Genomic DNA, 16,298 nt, shown 5'->3' on the forward strand with positions numbered 1-16,298 from the left:
ATAATTTAGTGGCCGTTGTTTACGCGTCCGTTAGGTGTTGCATTCTTGAAGGCGTCCGAGATGCCTATGGTGCTGCGGTCGCGGAGGTCCGTCGGCCCGGGACAGGCGACCGAGGTCGAGTCGCTGGATTCCCCGAGACGGTCGAGACGGTCGACCCGCCTGCTGTGGAGTACTACGTATGAGGTGGGTGATTTTTTTTATTACTCAGCCTTTCCGCCTCCTCTTCCTCCGCCGCCCGAACCTTCACAGTCAGCCACGTAGCTCGCTGGCTAACGGCTCCGTGCTAACTGAAGCTCGAGACTCGCTCTCTTCTACACGGATACCGACTAACTCTTAACCCTCTTAATCCCGTTCGCCTCGTTTTGTTATTAGCTTTGACTTTAAAAAAAAAAAACTCCAGCCGAGAAGTTATTCAGCAGTACCGGATAAGTTTCTGAATCATGGTAAGTGTTTTTTTTGTGTTCATTCTCTGTGTAAAAACACCAACAAACTCTTGTTTGTGTGGATGTTGTGTCTTTATTTACTTGCGTTAGTGTCATGGTGACTCGCCGCACACTGCGGGGCGCACGCGGCTTTATTACACTGCGGCTTTCGCTCGTTTTAACTGAGTTGTTAACCCCTCGTGTCTCCCGTCAAGGATTCAGACGAGTGCGAGTCGGAGTCCGTCCAGAGCCTGGCAGTGATGGAGCTCCACCGCGGTTCCCCGGCCGGCTTGGAGGAGGAGGAGGAGGCTGCGGAGGAGGAAGCAGATGTAACGGTGAGTTTTGGCTGTGGTTTACCTCAGGCCCCCTCCCCTGATAGCTTGGCTCTGGTAGAAACTGATCTGTTGAGGAGGCAGATTGAGGCACGGAGACATCTATGAGGCCTGGGTGTGTCAACGCTTTCCTTCTGATGACGGAAGAAATAATGCTTTGTGACTGTTGTGTTGCTGCATGAAGTCGTTCACCAGGAAACCGTTGGCAGGCCAAGCCGGAAATGGGTTTATTGACTTTACCTTGCTTTACGGAGAACTGACACGATTCAAACAGTGGAGCTGGAGATCTGAGGACAGACTCATAACTCGTGGTTGTTTATATTCATCATCACCTCAGAACTATTTCCTAAACATGATATATGCAATAATAACAACTTTAACTACTACAGCTGATGCATCTCCATCCCCTCAGCAGCTCCTTTCCATGCAACATGTCAAGAAGATATGTGGAAAAGAAAGTAGTTGATGCTAAGCAAATTTTTATTGTTATTATTATTATTATGTCTCCTGCAATATTTAACTGATTTAAACCATTCCAATATCAAAAGCCTGTTCATGATATGGCTGCTTTGTTTTATGCTTTTCATGTCTTTATCCTTTTCTGAATAAATCACACACAAAAAACTATGTTAAAATGTCCCATACAAAGCAGATGGGAGAGGCATCTCATGGAGGGGATCGAAGCAGACCCCTTATCACTTCCTTCAGCTTCACCAGCATCACAGTTCAGGTTTATTCAGCTTCAGCATTCACACTTGCATTTTATTCTGGAAATGCAAACCTCTAATTATACACTTAAAACCCAGGCACATTGTAGGCATAACAACCATCTGTTCATCAATCCGATGTTGAAGATATGCCTGTATGAAGCAGTTCAGGTTTGGGACTATATTTCTCTCTGCAGCATCCATAAAACTAAGATGAGACCAAAAGTTGGAAGATATGTGAAAAATACTGATCAGTTGTGGGATGAGTTGATTAATAAACACGTCCTACTGATGGGATTGTGTTGATTAAAGGGAACAGAAGCTGTTTGCATCTGTTTTGATGGTTCACCTCTGTCTAAATCTAACGGCTATTTAATTGCCGGTCTCTGGTGAAAACGTGATAATAAATCGGTACCCTCACGTGAGTTAAAGTATGAGGAGGTCATGACCTTCAGGGTCTGATTCCTGCTTTAACAGTCTGAAGCAGTTGGTAAATGCTCCGCCTTGTTTGAGTGAGGGCCGCGGTGCGTGATGTCCTGATGTTCCTGCAGCGTCCACAGTAGAGGGACATCAGACCGGCCTCGACCTCTTCAAAGCTCAGACGGATGGCGGCTGTGTCGTTTCAGAGTTTTCGTGACAAACAGACAGAGCCCCGAAGCAAAGCAAGAGGAATGCAAAACTGCATTAAAAGGCCAAAGCTGTGTGGTTGTGTCGCTGTGCTCGTGCGTCTGTCACATAGGTACATAACATGCAGGGCCTGCAGCAGGACAGCTCATTTGAATGGGTGTGGCCACTCCGGCGCTGTGGTACGGAAACATCACAAAGCAGCACAGAGACTCATAGCGTTATTGGTATTTACCATCGAAACGAGAGGGGGAAAAAGGGCTTTGGATCTGAATGAGGAAATGCTGCTAACCTTTTAACCAGGCTTGATTGTAAGTACACGCGCTGAGAGGAGAGTTGTTTAGTCACTGATATCTTATTTGAGCTGCTTTGTCCTCCTCAGGAGCTGAAGCATTGTCGCGTTGTGCTGGACCGTGTCCACGCCGAAGACAAACTCGCTAGAAACGAACTGGAAGAGAAAGAAGACATGAGCCGCAAAGGTGGGAAATCCACCTCTCGGATCCCCACGTTCCACAAGCGGCCCGCCAGTCACGGCGTTGAGCTGCCCGTTCCCCGAAGAGAGACCTCCGCCCTTCAGCCTCAGCCTAACGAGAAAGCTGCAAGCTTAAGTGCGGAAGCGTCAAGATCGAAGGCCCCGGAGACGAGAGAAACGTCTCTCCCCCAGCCGTCCGTCCGAGTCCCCAAGAGCACGTCTGAAGACCCTTCGGTGCCGAGCGGCTCGGAGCAAGCGGTGGCAATCCACAGTTCCCTGATCGCTACGCCCAGGAGCTGGAGCGCGTCCGAGTCCGCGCCGTCCCCTCTGATGACGGCGAGCCCGCGGCCCGCCCTCATACGGGACAAAGGGTCGGAGGGTGAGGTCGTACCGAAAGACCCCGGCAGTCGTCCTCTATACCAAGGCTCCTTCAGCCAGAAGCTGTGGGAGAAGACACCGGGGAGGGACGGGGCTGCGCTAGCAAGCGGTTTCTTCTCAGGAGACAAGTCCCTCGGTGTCCCCACAGCTGAGGAGGAGGAGGAGGAAGAGGAGGAGGAGGAGGAGGAGGAGGTGGAAGCCATCATGGATGAAGAGCCACCCTGGGAGAAGGAGTCCATGAAGGTAGCTGACCTGAGGGACAGCAGGTCTTCATCAGAAGCAGAATGTGAGGAGGATCTGGCAGAAGAGGAGGGGGAGGAGGAGGAGGAGGAGGATCTGGCAGAAGAGGAGGTGGAGGAAGTGAAGAAGGAGGTGGAGGAGCAGCCTCGGGCACCACTAAAGACCCAGTTTACAAAGATCCGAGAGAAAAGTGTTGAACTAGAGGAGTCCTGCCCTCCTGTCGCCTCAGAGAAACTTGAAAAAGTCACGTCGGCCAACTCAGACAAGGTGAGAAGCGCTACTATCCACCTATATCTACATCTAATATCTATATATCTATATGAGGCGTTGATGTTGAGCTGTGACTTTGCTGTCGCCTGCTGCCGTCGGAGTCCGATGAAGGAATTCCACCACGCCCCGGTGGAGCAGCTGTGGTATGTTGCTCCCCGTCACTCACTGCTGTCCGTGTTGTCTCACAGCGGTCGGGATGCCCCGGCTTCACCCTCTTCTTCCTCCTGCCCGCCACGCTGCTGCTGCTCGGAGGCTTCGGCCTGCACGCCTGGCACTACGGGGTCCCCAGGTCCGTGGCCCAGCTCACGGCCCAGCTGGAGCTGCACTGGCTCGAGGGCCTCTGCTTGATCCCAGAGCCTTGTAGCACCGACTGCCGGTGAGCAAAAAAAAACGGTCGTCGCGGAGCGCAATTCCTGACGTCTCCCTGCTGAATGTGGTTTATATCTGAACCCGCTAACCTCCCTCTCTGTACAGGGCACATCTGGTGGAGAGCATCCCGGCCGGCCTCTACGGGTCGTCCCCTCCGCCCAGACGCAGCATCGCGGACGGCTGGCTGCGTCTGCTGCAGCGGGCCAACAGCTCCGTGGACGTCGCCGCCTTCTACTTCACGCTGCGGGACAGCGACACGGACCTCAGCGGGACCGCCGACGCCCAGGTAGCACCGCGCGGCCCGTCCTACTACTCCTACCGTCACTCCTGTCAGCTCTCCTCACCCTCCTGCTCGATGCTTCCACGCAGGGCAGAGAGGTCTTCCAGCAGCTGAAGCGGCTCCAGTCCCGAGGCGTCAAGCTCCAGATTGCGGTCAATTCCCCGCAGAAGTCCATCCGAGACACGGGAGAGCTGGCTGCAGCGGGTTAGCGCTGTCATACGTGTTCAAGGGGTGGGGGATTTCTGGGACTTATGGAATGAAACAAGTGTATATGTTTACAGGCGCAGAGGTGAGAGAGGTGGACCTCCAGGCTGTGACCGGGGGCATCGTGCACACCAAGCTGTGGGTGGTGGACCAGAAGCACCTCTACCTGGGCAGCGCCAACATGGACTGGCGCTCTCTCAGCGAGGTACGTCCAGGAGGCCTGCGAGGCGACGCCTGCCTTTCGTTTTTTTTTGTCCCCCGCTAGCACAGAACGGACGGAGAGGAGACGCGTCGCCCTCACCCACGGTCGCGTGATCAGTCCCGTTCGCTCGGGATCAAAGTCGCCGTGCTTTTGTATCACATCACAAAGACGAGCCGCGGGTGCTGATGTCACCTAATTGTCTCTTCTGTGTATTTTAATGGGCGTCGGGAGAAAGTCTGGTTTCAGATATCAAGCAGGTGGTTGGATTCTGACCTGATTTTTTTTTTTGCAAATGAATATCGCCTGTTATTTCACGCTGCAGGGAAATGATCCACGTTATGGGGTGTTGAATTTAAAGAGCTGAGCCATTCTCCCCAAGATAAAGACATTAAATAGTAAAACATCTAAAATAATGATCAAAGCTGATTTCATGAACGTAAAAAAAAGGCTTTTCAGTGTGTTTACCTCTTCATCTCGACCGCAGGTGAAGGAGGTGGGTCTGTCCATGGAGGACTGCAGCTGCCTGGCTCAGGACGCCTTCCGGATCTTCGGGGTGTACTGGAGCCTCGGGGGAGTGAACAACACCACCCTGCCTCCCTACTGGCCGGCTCGCCTCTCCGCCCTGTCCAACTCCCAGAATCCCCTGCACCTCAAGTTCAACGGGGTCCCTGCCCGGGTCTACTTATCTGTAAGTCCACCTTGACTCTGGGACCGTCCAACCAGGCTTTGTGTTGCACTTCTACCCTTTTTAGTTGAGTTCCTTTCTAGGACTTAATAAAAAAAAACATAGGATTCAGTCCTAATTTACTGGGACGTTTACAACCGTTTGGTGTGTTTCTCCTCCAGAGTGCCCCCCCACAGATATCCACCCGCGGCCGCGCCGATGACCTTTCCTCCATCTTGTCCGTCATCGACGACGCCCGGGAGTTTATTTACATCTCTGTCATGGACTACCTGCCCATGTCCGAGTACACAAAGCCCCTCCGGTACGCTGCACACACACACACACACAGACACACACACACACACACGACTTGGTTGCAGAGTCACTGAGTGTGCAGGGCTCTGGAGCGATGACGGAGCAGCTTCTCTCATTAAGATGGAGCAGCTGCTGACGGAGTGAAAACACCTTCAGTATATTGGACAGCGTCACTGCAGAGTTCACCACCGACGCACCTTTGTTTTTTTTAACGGCTGCACGGTTCGAAATTGACCAACGACCCGATGTCTGATGTGTCCCCCGTGCAGGTTCTGGCCCGCCATCGACTCGGCGCTGCGTGCCGCGGCGTGCACGAGAGGCGTGCACGTCAGGCTGATGGTGAGCTGCTGGCAGCACTCGTCGGGCTCCATGTTCACCTTCCTGCAGTCGCTGCTGGTGCTCAACAGGCCTCCGCTGGACTGTGACATCAGCGTGGTACGTTTGGTCACGTCGATGGATTTCCGTTTCGGACGTCTCTAGACTTTGAGTCGTGGGAGATGGAATGACGCCAAGTATAAAATCTGTCTAAAACAAAAGTTCTGATGCTAAATTCTTGGTTTTCTGCCTCTCCAGAACGTCTTCACGGTTCCTTCCACTCCGGAGCAGAAGAAGATCCCTTATGCTCGAGTCAATCACGCCAAGTACATGGTCACTGACCGAGTGCTCTACGTCGGTAAGATGCTTTGAATTTGAGTTATTCTTTTGCCTTAAACATAATTAGTTTTGTTTTAAATTTGACCAGATGTGTCTTGGTGCACTCCCAAAAGCCCACGTTATTATGCATTATGCTATCTTTGACTGAATATTTGACTTATTTGTGACTTGCAGCTCATCTGTGGTTCAGTGTTTGACCAGATTTGTTGTCTTTTCTCCGTAAGACTGTCCTGAAATGACTTTTGCTGTATTCGGCGCTATATAAATACAGTTGAATTGAATTAAATAACACACCTAGAAGTATACATTTTCAATAATATCAATCTTGATTTGAACTTCTGTTTATTCTACAATTTCCAAATAAACATAAAATCAGCTTTGTTCAAATCACTGACATTTATTTATATATATATATGAAACCACCTCTTTATTTTATCCCGTTTTGTTGTGATCGCTTTCCAAATCAGCGGCAAATTTTACTTGCAGCAGAAAATGTCGAATCTCAACATTTTTGATACTTCACTCAAGTCATTTATGCATAAAAACACTTAAATCACATTACTCTACCACTGAACCAACAGTTGACCTTCGCGGCATTTTTTTTAAACCACTTCCAGCTTTTTCTGGTTTCTTTAAAACTACAAGTTAATAATTACAACAACAAAAAAACACTTTAATGCAAGAAACAAGTGATTATTTTCAACGTAGAAGTAATGAAGTTTAAACTTTCCAACGGATTTTTTTTTTAAATCACATATAAATAAGATTTACTTGTGTTTTTCTATACAGGTTGTTGAAAAGGGTTTGGTGGTAATGACCCCGGTTTCTTTCTTCGGTGTGTTCAGGGACGTCCAACTGGTCGGAGAACTACTTCACTCACACGGCCGGCGTGGGTCTGGTGGTGAACCAGACGGGTTCTGACGTGGGTCCGGGCCAGCAGACGCTGCAGAGCCAGGCGGAGGAGCTGTTCCTCCGGGACTGGAGCTCCCCGTACAGCAAGCCGCTCTCCGTGGACGACCCGCACCCCTGTCCTCTGTAGAGTGCTTCTCCACCCCCTCCTGCTACTTGAACTTCTTATTCTGTCTCGTTTGCTTCACCGCTACCTTATTCTGTATATATTTGCCGTTTGATTTCATTCCGACGGGGTTATTTTTTATTTTATTTTTTTATACACCCTGTGGTGATCTGACGTCGATTCCAATGAGGAAACTGCAACTTTCTTTCATGCCTGGAGCATTTTGTACATTTTTGCTTATGGACGTTGGTGCAAAGCTTTAAAAAAAAAAAAAAAAGCGCCTCCAAAGAGCTCAGCTACGTTTACAGCGCACCGTTCATGTACATATTATTCTAAAGACTGAACATGGACCCACTTAGCTCACTTTTACCTGGATTTTACTGCCTTTACTGGCTTTCTGCAGGCATTAGTTTAGTTTCCGCTGTCTTGAAGGCTCCCGGTTTGCCCGAGGAACAAAGCGCAGCTTATCAGATGTTTGGTTTTAATAATAAAATCTATTCTCTGGTAAGTGATCTTAAAATGTTTCCTGATCTTTGAAAATCCATTTTTTCCCCCTCCACATTCAGAATTCTACCCTCAAACCACCTCATTTGAACTCCTTTAACACTTCGTGAAATAATAATGTAAATCCGTGTTTATCATCACATTAGTGTAAAATCTAAAATCACCCAACAATACGACATCAACGTTCAGTTTTTAATCAATTGATATGTTATATCATCTCATTTAATAATAATGATGTCTACACTTTAAAACCTCAATATCTCCTCTGAAATTGCGATACAGCAACTAAGACAATATCCAGCGCATATCATGACATCGCGATAACCGCCAAGATACTGTGATATGAGACATTTAACTGATTTTATGTGACAATAAAGATGTTCAGTTTGAGATCGCAAAGCTACACTGGAAGATGTTGAGTCACGTGTCACAAGACGCCAGCATCAAACTATCAAGATGAGACATTTCCAACAGTGTCCTGTCTCGTTTATCGGTTGGTGTCTAAATATGAAAATGACAAAGTCTTCTGATCATTGCCTCACATCACGATACTGCAATACCTAATATGTAGCAGGATAGTTAGACTCTCACTGCACACTGGTAGGACGCATTTAGAACAAGATATTTCAACTAAACTTTAACTACACAATGTGTCAAAGACCTAATGTCCCCGATGATCAAATGATTTATTCACTCACTTCAGGTTGATTTTCCCGAATTTTCACATCTGAAAACGGTATTTTAATTAATCGAAGCTTATCAACAAAAGTTAAAATCAACACAAAAGAAGCGGGAACACGTGGAGCTTGAGTTAAAACTAAAAGATCGTGTGCAAGTAATACTTCATGCTGGATTTCCCCTGGTCCCGTGCAGGAAAGCACTGCTGTGGTTCATCCTTTCACTTGTCAGAAGTCCCCAGGGAACCACAGGAGGCGAGCGGAGACGCAAACCGACACCCAAGTTTGTTCCCAACAGTCTCTGTCTGGATCCTGCTTATCCTGTTCAGAGTCTGGTTATTCCATGGAGAGCTGCACGCTGTCCGTCTGGCCTTGCTGCTGCTCAAACTTCCTGGCTGCAGGCGACACGGAGGACAAACGGGGGACATTCGCTTCCATATTACACCGACAACCAAAAAGCCAAGCATCTAACAAGCGTTTGACAATTCCTGACATGAGCAGACCTAAGTGCACCACTGTTTGTTTTGCAGCAGTTAAGAGTCACCTCATCTTTTTTTTTTTTTTTTTTTTTTAAATCCACCAATCACGCAATGACGTGTGGAGTGAGTCTCCACCCGTACTCACCCAGCGAGTACATCTCCAGCTGCTGCCGCAGGCGGACCTTCTGCAGGCTGTCGTAGAAGTTTGGCTCGGGGCTGGTGCCGACGGTGGGAGGGAGAGCGAAGATACGCATGATCTTCCTCTTGTTCCTAACGTCATGAAATACACATTGAGTTAAAGGTCTAAACAGCACGATGTCAAAATTAACATTATAGTATCATAGCTTGTAATTAACGTAATGCGGATCATTTAATAGCATCGCTTTAGGAATTGATATGTGATGACTATGCATCAAAATCCAAGCACCATCATGATGTCATACGTCATATCGTGGTAACATGACGCCATACGTATGGCGATAACGCTGGAGCTATTCTTAAGTTTCCTCGGACTGAGATCTGAATATAGGAGCTGTCATGACCTCACATTTCAATAATATCACGATATAAGTCCAATAATATAAAAATGCTATAGTCACTTCACCGCAAAATTAGATTATAACCCATCATATAGCATCAGCATTTTATGACAATCCAAATATTGTTAGAATATCTTGATATCGCGATAGCATCCTATCACGATGCCGTAAACGTTGTGATCACATCAATTCAAGATCTACATATTATGATGTCATAATATCGTGATGACATTATATTATAATATGAGTTTATCTATTTTTAATTGTCTGCATATCATCTTCTCTTTGTGCGTTAGCACCGCGCATTGACAATTATCGCGATAACTTTGTGAGCTATAACATCTTAACTATCGCGAACACCTTCTACAGTGCCAGGATAGTAGTGTGATATCATATCCAGCCTCGGATCCAGTTTAAAAGAGTGTTTATATCGAGACAGAATCGTACTTTCGGAGGTACATGAGCAGGCCGAAGCTGACCAGGATCACCAGCAGATATACGTTCGTCGCCTCGTTCCAGGCCTCGTGCACCGAGTAGTCGATGGACTCCGGCTCGCTCCCCAAACCGCCGTGACCCCCCATGGAGAGACCCCCGCGTCCTGGAGCGGATCCACCGGGGAGACGTGTGACGACAGGGAGGGAAAGGTGAGAAATTCACCGAGCTTTGTAAACAGACCTATGTCCGCGTTGACTTCTTCCTCTGCCTTATTTTTCCTCTCCTCAGTCAGAACCGCTCTCTCTGCGGTGCTGCGCCCCGTGTGGTGAAGCGCGGAACTGCAGCCACACGGAATTCACGAAGGCTCAAAACAACTCTTAACTTACTTTAGAAGTTTCTTCCGGAACCGTCCATCAATCCTTTAGACCATTTAATTCAAATTCTCACGTATTCAATTGCGAAACTATAAGAATTCCCTCAGTCACGTAGAAAGGCAGTTTATAGTAACCAACTCAGTGCATGTTTTTCAATTTGAGGACAAAAAAAGAAAAAAAACTAGACATGCGCAGGCAGAATATTAGAAACTCGGCAAGTAATCTGGGATTTAAAACATTGATAATCCCTCACTCTGAGGTGACCGCACCACATCATCTAATTGCACTCCATGAGCAGTGTTAACCAATTGTCACTGATTTAAGCAAGATTATTTCCAACACCCAAATCCTTTCCCATCAACTTTATAAAAAGAAATCATACAGACCATCAGATAATGGTCCAGCCTTAAAAAAAAAAAAAAAAAAGTTTTAATTTGACTGTTAAAAACACCTAATCTAGAAAAAAAAAAACCTCAACCTTCGTGCTGTAAGAACAATATGGGTGGGTGGGGGGATTTACACAGACGTGCACACAATTCATGATGATGCAACAATGTATGTTTTATTTGTGAAGTTGACAATGTGTGGGAGGAGGAGGAGGAGTGACAAGAGGGAAAGAACATGTTCTCCAGAGGTCTGCTGCGAGGCGACACTCACAATGTCAATGCGAGACATAACATGCCGCCGGTCGGCTCCGGACAAGCTCCCTTTAAAGCAGGTTTAAGAACACCATCCGCTTTCAGCAGTCACTTTTGTTGCATCACAGTTTTTTTATTTTCAAAATTCTTAATTTCCAAAATAGAGTTTGACTAATTCATTCCTACAGAGGACATAAAGCTGCTTTTAATAACGTTTTGTACAGGAGATAAGAGGAGAAAGAAAAAAAAAAAGAAGAACGACACAAACGAATATAATGGGGGCAGGTGTGAGACGGCAAACGGCTGCTTTGTGGGGTTTCCTCGTCACTCCGTCACAGCAGAGCTCACCGTTTGGCCCCCTGAACCAAAACCCACAGTGCGCCAGCAGCAGATCCCAACAACCTTCCGAGGGTAAGACTTAATGCTTGAAACCCGTCACGGTAATCACAGAATCAAGACTTAAGAGCTTGCGACTACAATCAGATGCATCGGGAGAAGACTAAATATTGCGAAGCTGGAAAAGGAGCAAGTTTGTCCACTAGGGGGGGGCGGATAATAAGTATAATCACACAAAAACACAAAAAGGTCAGTTCAAGTCTGTAAAAGCTGAGAGCGAGCAGTCGGTAGGGTGTTATTTACAGCACAAGGTAAGCCTTCAACAGTGTGTGTGATGGGTGGAAACATGCAGAGGTTCAGTGCTCCCTCTAAGCCTTCGGGGGGGCGAGAATGAGACCGCGGCGAGGAGAAGGACAGACCGGCTTCAGACGTCTCGTTCAGTCCGATCTGTCGTTCTGCCGGCGGCTGTTAGTAGCGGTGGAGAAGCTGTTAGTGCGCCGAGAAGCAGAACGCCAAATCATAATCTTCGTTTTCTGCGGTCGGCTTTAGCGTCATGTTGTTTTGTTGTTTCCGCGAGTGGAAGCGAGCGACGGATCTAGGCTACTGTTAACGCGGTCTATGCGGTGGCGAGCAGGCGTAGAGGGAGCACTGAGTGATTCACTGCTGTCACATCAGTATGTCCAGGTCGTCGGCGTGGTCGTCCTCCTCGGTGACGCGCAGCGACAGCACCTCCTCGTTCAGGAAGAGGCCGCTCAGCCGCTCCTTGCGCGCCTGCCGCTGCTCCTTCAGCTGCCGCTTGCGCAGCGCCTTCTGCTGGAGCTTCCTCTGCTTCGACCGTTTCTGAAAAAAAAAGGGGGAAGAAGGTGGGTGAGTGACTGACGGCGTCGGCGTCGCGCGGGGGGAGAGGAACGCCAATCTGCTCCGCTCACTTTGGAGTCTCGTATGCGTTCGGCAGCGCTGGAGAGGTTCCCGTCGCTGTGAGCTCTGCTGATGTTGGCCACGCTGCTGCCGCTGCAGGCCGAGGCCGTGCCGCCTGCAACACAAACACAAACAACACTTCAACCTTGCGATCGTCTCTGCTTCAGAGGAACCTTCAGCGCAGCTAATTGTCAGTTCACAATCTAAAAACTTTATATAACTATTGTTATTGTAAAACTAGCTTGAAGCTTCTCATTCATCTCAATGTAGAGATAATTGGAAATCCGACCAGCGTTGCAATGATGATCAGTGGCTGATTGAATCCAGAGTGAATACAGACCGTCTTCATCCTGCTTTAAAACAGTTTCTCCTCTCTGGATTGTTCCATCACACACAATTTTTCAAACAGACAAAAGTTTAAATTTCACTCAGTCTTTCTAAAACTGATCTAAACAGGAAAAACTTCTGTATACCTTAGCTTTATTACAACGTATTTACCACTGCAAACACTGTATATATTGTGCCTCTTTATGTTACATTTCACATTACTCTGCATTTTATTCTTTATCTCGGTTTCGGTATTAGGAATTTGGCATCACGTCGTGTAACAGTGTACTAGCATGGTGCCTCTGGAATGAAGAGATCAATTGAGTGACTGCTTTTGTCCATTGAAGGCTCCAATTATCCCAAATTAAATGTTTAAAAATACATCAATCGACCTCTGTTGATAGTTTCAGAGCGAAGTATTCGAGTCCAAGTTGATTCGAGGGACAGACGACTGCGACGTCTCACCTGCGACCGAATTGGAGGCTGTGGATCCGGTGGAGGAGCTGGCTGAGCTGACCATGCTGGCGTTGCTGCTGCTCACGCCGCCCGTGCTGGCGCTGCTGTGGCTGCTCCTCTTCCAGCCCTCCCTGATGCTGCTGGCCCGCTGCCTCGGGCTGTGCTCTCGGATGTAGCTCCTCACCTGTTGATGGAGCGTGGGTGAGGAGGAGGAGGAGGAGGAGGAGGAAGACGGCTGGAGGAGTCGTGGTCGGCCTCGGAGCCGACGCTCACCTGTTTGAGCTTCTCGTCGGTCAGACAGTTGAGCTCGATGATGAACTCGCTGTCGGTGGGAGAGATCTGAGCACACGGGTCGATGATCTTGATGATGTCCAGCTGCTCTCTCAGGCCCATCTCCGTGCTCACCTTCCTACTCAGGTACTCGATGTACTCCACCTGCGGAGGGAGGGGGGAGGGGAACAGATTCCTCTGTATGTCTGAATCATCGACCACACCCTGCCCGCTTTGACCTCGTGCTTCACGCTGCGTTTCACCTGCTCGTCGTTGGTCATGGCGCTCCAGGGCAGCTCGTCCAGGTTGCGGTGTGCGTGGGGCTTCGGCTTCCTCTTGGAGAACAGACACGGTGAGCTCGGCACGCTCGGGATTATGTCGGAGAGGACATCGCTTCCGCTGGCGATGTCGCTTCCTGGCAGCTATGAGAGCAAACAGACCGATGATGAAGCAGCGGGGGGGGGGGGGGGCTCCCAGCTAACTCACCACGGAATGGTGACCTCGTTGACCCACCTGCCATTCGAACTCGCTGTCGGACCAGTCCCAGTACGTGCTGATGGACGAGGAGACGTCGCTGCAAACGCTGCCCTCCGGAAAGAGGTCCAGCGACGTCAATTCTTGGTCGTCCAGGAGGGAGTAGCAGTCGTCCTGGTCGCCCACAGACACGGAGGAGAAGAGCTCCTCGCTGCACTCCGAGCTGGCGACGCTAGTGCCGCAAGAGGTCAGGTTCCACCTGGAGAGACAAGAAGAGGCCGTCATGGGAGACTTTTCGAGACAGAAAACCTCACGCGTGTGTAAAAACAGCCTCCACCCACCTGTTGCTGTGGAAACGGTGCAGCGGGTCCGTCCTGTGACAGGAGGAGAGCTGGCAGCCGAAGTCACTGACATCCAGGGTTCCCACATCACTGAGGTTGGCTCTTTGGGAGAGGAGAGGGAACGGCTCCTCCGGGGCCAGGAACTTCTCATACAGAGACTCCGACATGGCTTCAGGTACCTGACAGAGGAGAGGTGGAGAAGGGAGCAAGTCAACCAGAGGAAACGTCTTCAAGGCAGCATGTGTACGCACGTCTGTTTACACAATTATGCAAGCATTGCCATAGAAATGATTGTTTAGGTCAGTGTTTTTCAACCTTTTTTGAGCCAAGGCACACTTTTTTCTTTGGAAAAACCTCGAGGCACACCACCTGGTGAAAATGGTAAAATTTTAAACTCTGAATTTCGACTCAGAGCAATTCTTCCGCAGCGCTCGCCACAGTATTTATACACGATTACTCTGCACACTGCTCTCACAGCTGACAGCGGCTGCGAGAGTAAATGGTTTTTTTTTTAGAAAAAATGTGAAATTGGATAATTTCCCACCACACCTGACTATATCTTGCAGTGTTCTGCGGCACAGTGGTTGAAAAACACTGCTTTAATGTATTTCATTCACTGTGATTGGTGTCACCAATTGTCATGTGTTGAACGGAGGTCGCTCGATTTTTTTAATGTGAATTTGACAGGGGAGAAAAATACATTGTGTAAATGCAGGAAAGATGGTTAATAGAAATGTCTGAGATGTGAAAACTTGACTGAGTTGAGTGTGGGTTGAGGAATGAGATCTCCTGTGCTGGGACATATAATTGTTTGGTGTCACCAATATGAAAAATTAATTTACAGAAGGTTGCGTTGTATCGTGGTAACCTTTATCTAGTCTTTATCTAGTTTTGGTTAAGTTTAAAGAAGGCAGCGCTTTTTAGCTGCACGTATGGCTTAACACATGTTTATTGAAGCCGCGTTGACTCAGTTTAACTACAGAGCTTTGAAACATTCAGAGCCACGTGTGAGAATCGAACAGACGTGCTATGTTGCGCTAGCAATGGAAGGTTTCATCAAAAACCTGACTTCTTCTGGACTAGTTTGAGTAAAAATTAGGATTTACACCTTCGTCATTACGTAAGAAGGTGAAAGCAGGTTAAAGCGTTAAAAAAAGAACTGAATTTCTCTATTGGGGGCAAAAAACTGTGTGGCGGTACGGGGATCGAACCCGCGACCTTGGGGTCAATAGCACAACGCCCTAACCAGCTGAGCTAACCGGTCGTTTTTCGGTGTCGGACAGGCATTGGTGGGTTGTTTATATTACGAGCTGTAGTGAATTGTTTCGTCTAGTTTGGTTTGTTGGATGTTGGTGTGCAACAATGAGTGAGAAATGTGTTGTGTGGAGTGTCATTCTGTTATGAAGTTCCGGTTGCGTGTGTTCATGTCAACATAAAAGCCTCTGGTGTTCAACTGGCATAATAGAATTTCGACTTAGAGCAATTCTTCCGCGGCGCTCGCCACATTATTTATACACGATTACTCTGCACACTGTTCTCACAGGCTGTGAGAGTAAATGTTTTTTTTAGAAAAAATTTGAAATTGGATAATTTCACTCGGCACACCTGACTACATCTCGCGGAACACCAGTGTGCCGCGGCACAGTGATTGAAAAACACTAGTTTAGGCATCTACTCAAACAGTGTAATTAATCACACAGGTTTGCATGTATATCTTCTCCCATAGTGTATGTAAACTGAGTCACTACAGAAACAGATTCGAGCTTAAGTGTGCTTATAGAACAAATCGAAGACAATCTATGATATGAGCAAAATAAACTACAACAAAAGTAGAACCAGCATTGAAGCTGTGCCTAGTGAAAGACAAGCCTGGAATTAAACTAAAACTAACTGTTCCATTTCTGGCTTTAATCACCATTTCAGTATTGAAATAATGTGAAATAATAATCCAACATGATAATGTCATTCGTCACTGTATTCACTGATTGATCTAAAACTTTCTGGAATAGTCTGGCAGGTTTTAAGACAGTGTGAACTTGATATATTGTGTAAAGAGAGGTTAAATAAGACCGAAGTGTGTGTCAGGAGTTAATCCTGTCACCAAACACAACACAGGCTAACCTCGTTAGCTTAGCCGCTGCAAATGTCCACGCAGCCTCCACTAAAGCATACAACCACCTCTTTCACGCACATACCCAAACCTAGACAGTTTAAAAAGCAGACGGTGTCGTGTTCAATAAGCTACAGCGAGGAAATCACCGACCTTTCGTCGTTCAAACCGCGGATATTTTCACCTCCTCCATTAGCGATCCTATTCTTTTCAGCGGTGACGTAAGACGGCGGGATATCGCGAGACTTTCAGGTGGCGAGAAGAGTCACATG

General features: G+C 47.8%; 3 protein-coding genes across 4 annotated transcripts; 1 reads left to right on the forward strand and 2 right to left on the reverse strand.

Annotated features, from left to right (window-relative positions):
- Positions 1-60: 60 nt before the first annotated feature.
- pld7 (phospholipase D family, member 7) lies at positions 61-7,668 on the forward strand (the record flags this gene model as incomplete). Its single annotated transcript, XM_080501773.1, has 12 exons — positions 61-183; positions 638-757; positions 2,468-3,442; positions 3,634-3,821; positions 3,920-4,100; positions 4,184-4,298; positions 4,376-4,503; positions 4,985-5,188; positions 5,347-5,486; positions 5,749-5,914; positions 6,053-6,152; positions 6,979-7,668. 12 exons carry the CDS (start codon positions 61-63, stop codon positions 7,170-7,172), a joined length of 2,634 nt encoding a protein of 877 aa, XP_080357899.1. The 3' UTR covers positions 7,173-7,668.
- A 95-nt stretch (positions 7,669-7,763) lies between these two features.
- smim19 (small integral membrane protein 19) lies at positions 7,764-10,045 on the reverse strand. The gene is made up of 3 exons (XM_080501943.1): positions 9,795-10,045; positions 8,954-9,078; positions 7,764-8,724 (listed from the first exon to the last, which is right to left on the reverse strand). Exons 1-3 carry the CDS (start codon positions 9,926-9,928, stop codon positions 8,666-8,668), a joined length of 318 nt encoding a protein of 105 aa, XP_080358069.1. The 5' UTR covers positions 9,929-10,045; the 3' UTR covers positions 7,764-8,665.
- A 651-nt stretch (positions 10,046-10,696) lies between these two features.
- Positions 10,697-16,246, reverse strand: fam199x (family with sequence similarity 199, X-linked). Of its 2 annotated transcripts, XM_080502626.1 has the most exons (9): positions 16,180-16,225; positions 14,232-14,285; positions 13,917-14,095; positions 13,615-13,834; positions 13,365-13,523; positions 13,105-13,266; positions 12,841-13,015; positions 12,060-12,163; positions 10,697-11,970 (listed from the first exon to the last, which is right to left on the reverse strand). In XM_080502626.1, the coding sequence occupies exons 3-9, from the start codon at positions 14,081-14,083 to the stop codon at positions 11,797-11,799; spliced, it is 1,161 nt and encodes a 386-aa protein (XP_080358752.1). In that variant the 5' UTR covers positions 14,084-14,095; positions 14,232-14,285; positions 16,180-16,225; the 3' UTR covers positions 10,697-11,796. The 2 variants fall into 2 exon arrangements, with proteins under 2 accessions (XP_080358752.1, XP_080358751.1); XM_080502625.1 differs by lacking the exon at positions 14,232-14,285 and having other exon boundaries at positions 16,180-16,246.
- Between the last annotated feature and the right edge of the window lie 52 nt (positions 16,247-16,298).

The sequence above is a fragment of the Blennius ocellaris genome, assembly GCF_963422515.1.
Source record: "Blennius ocellaris genome assembly, chromosome: 9".
Classification (NCBI taxonomy): domain Eukaryota; kingdom Metazoa; phylum Chordata; class Actinopteri; order Blenniiformes; family Blenniidae; genus Blennius; species Blennius ocellaris.

Bases quoted from the DNA above. Each gene is read 5' to 3' on its own strand.
- fam199x (XM_080502625.1), bottom strand. From the start codon at position 14,083: ATGTCGGAGTCTCTGTATGAGAAGTTCCTGGCCCCGGAGGAGCCGTTC. The intron at 13,835-13,916 runs GTGGGTGGAGGC...TTGTCTCTCCAG, and splicing joins CACCGTTTCCACAGCAACAG to GTGGAACCTGACCTCTTGCG. The intron at 13,016-13,104 runs GTGAGCGTCGGC...CTCCATCAACAG, and splicing joins CCGACGAGAAGCTCAAACAG to GTGAGGAGCTACATCCGAGA.
- smim19 (XM_080501943.1), bottom strand. From the start codon at position 9,928: ATGGGGGGTCACGGCGGTTTGGGGAGCGAGCCGGAGTCCATCGACTAC. The intron at 9,079-9,794 runs GTACGATTCTGT...TCATGACGTTAG, and splicing joins CTGCTCATGTACCTCCGAAA to GAACAAGAGGAAGATCATGC. The intron at 8,725-8,953 runs GTGAGTACGGGT...TGTCGCCTGCAG, and splicing joins GCTGGAGATGTACTCGCTGG to CCAGGAAGTTTGAGCAGCAG.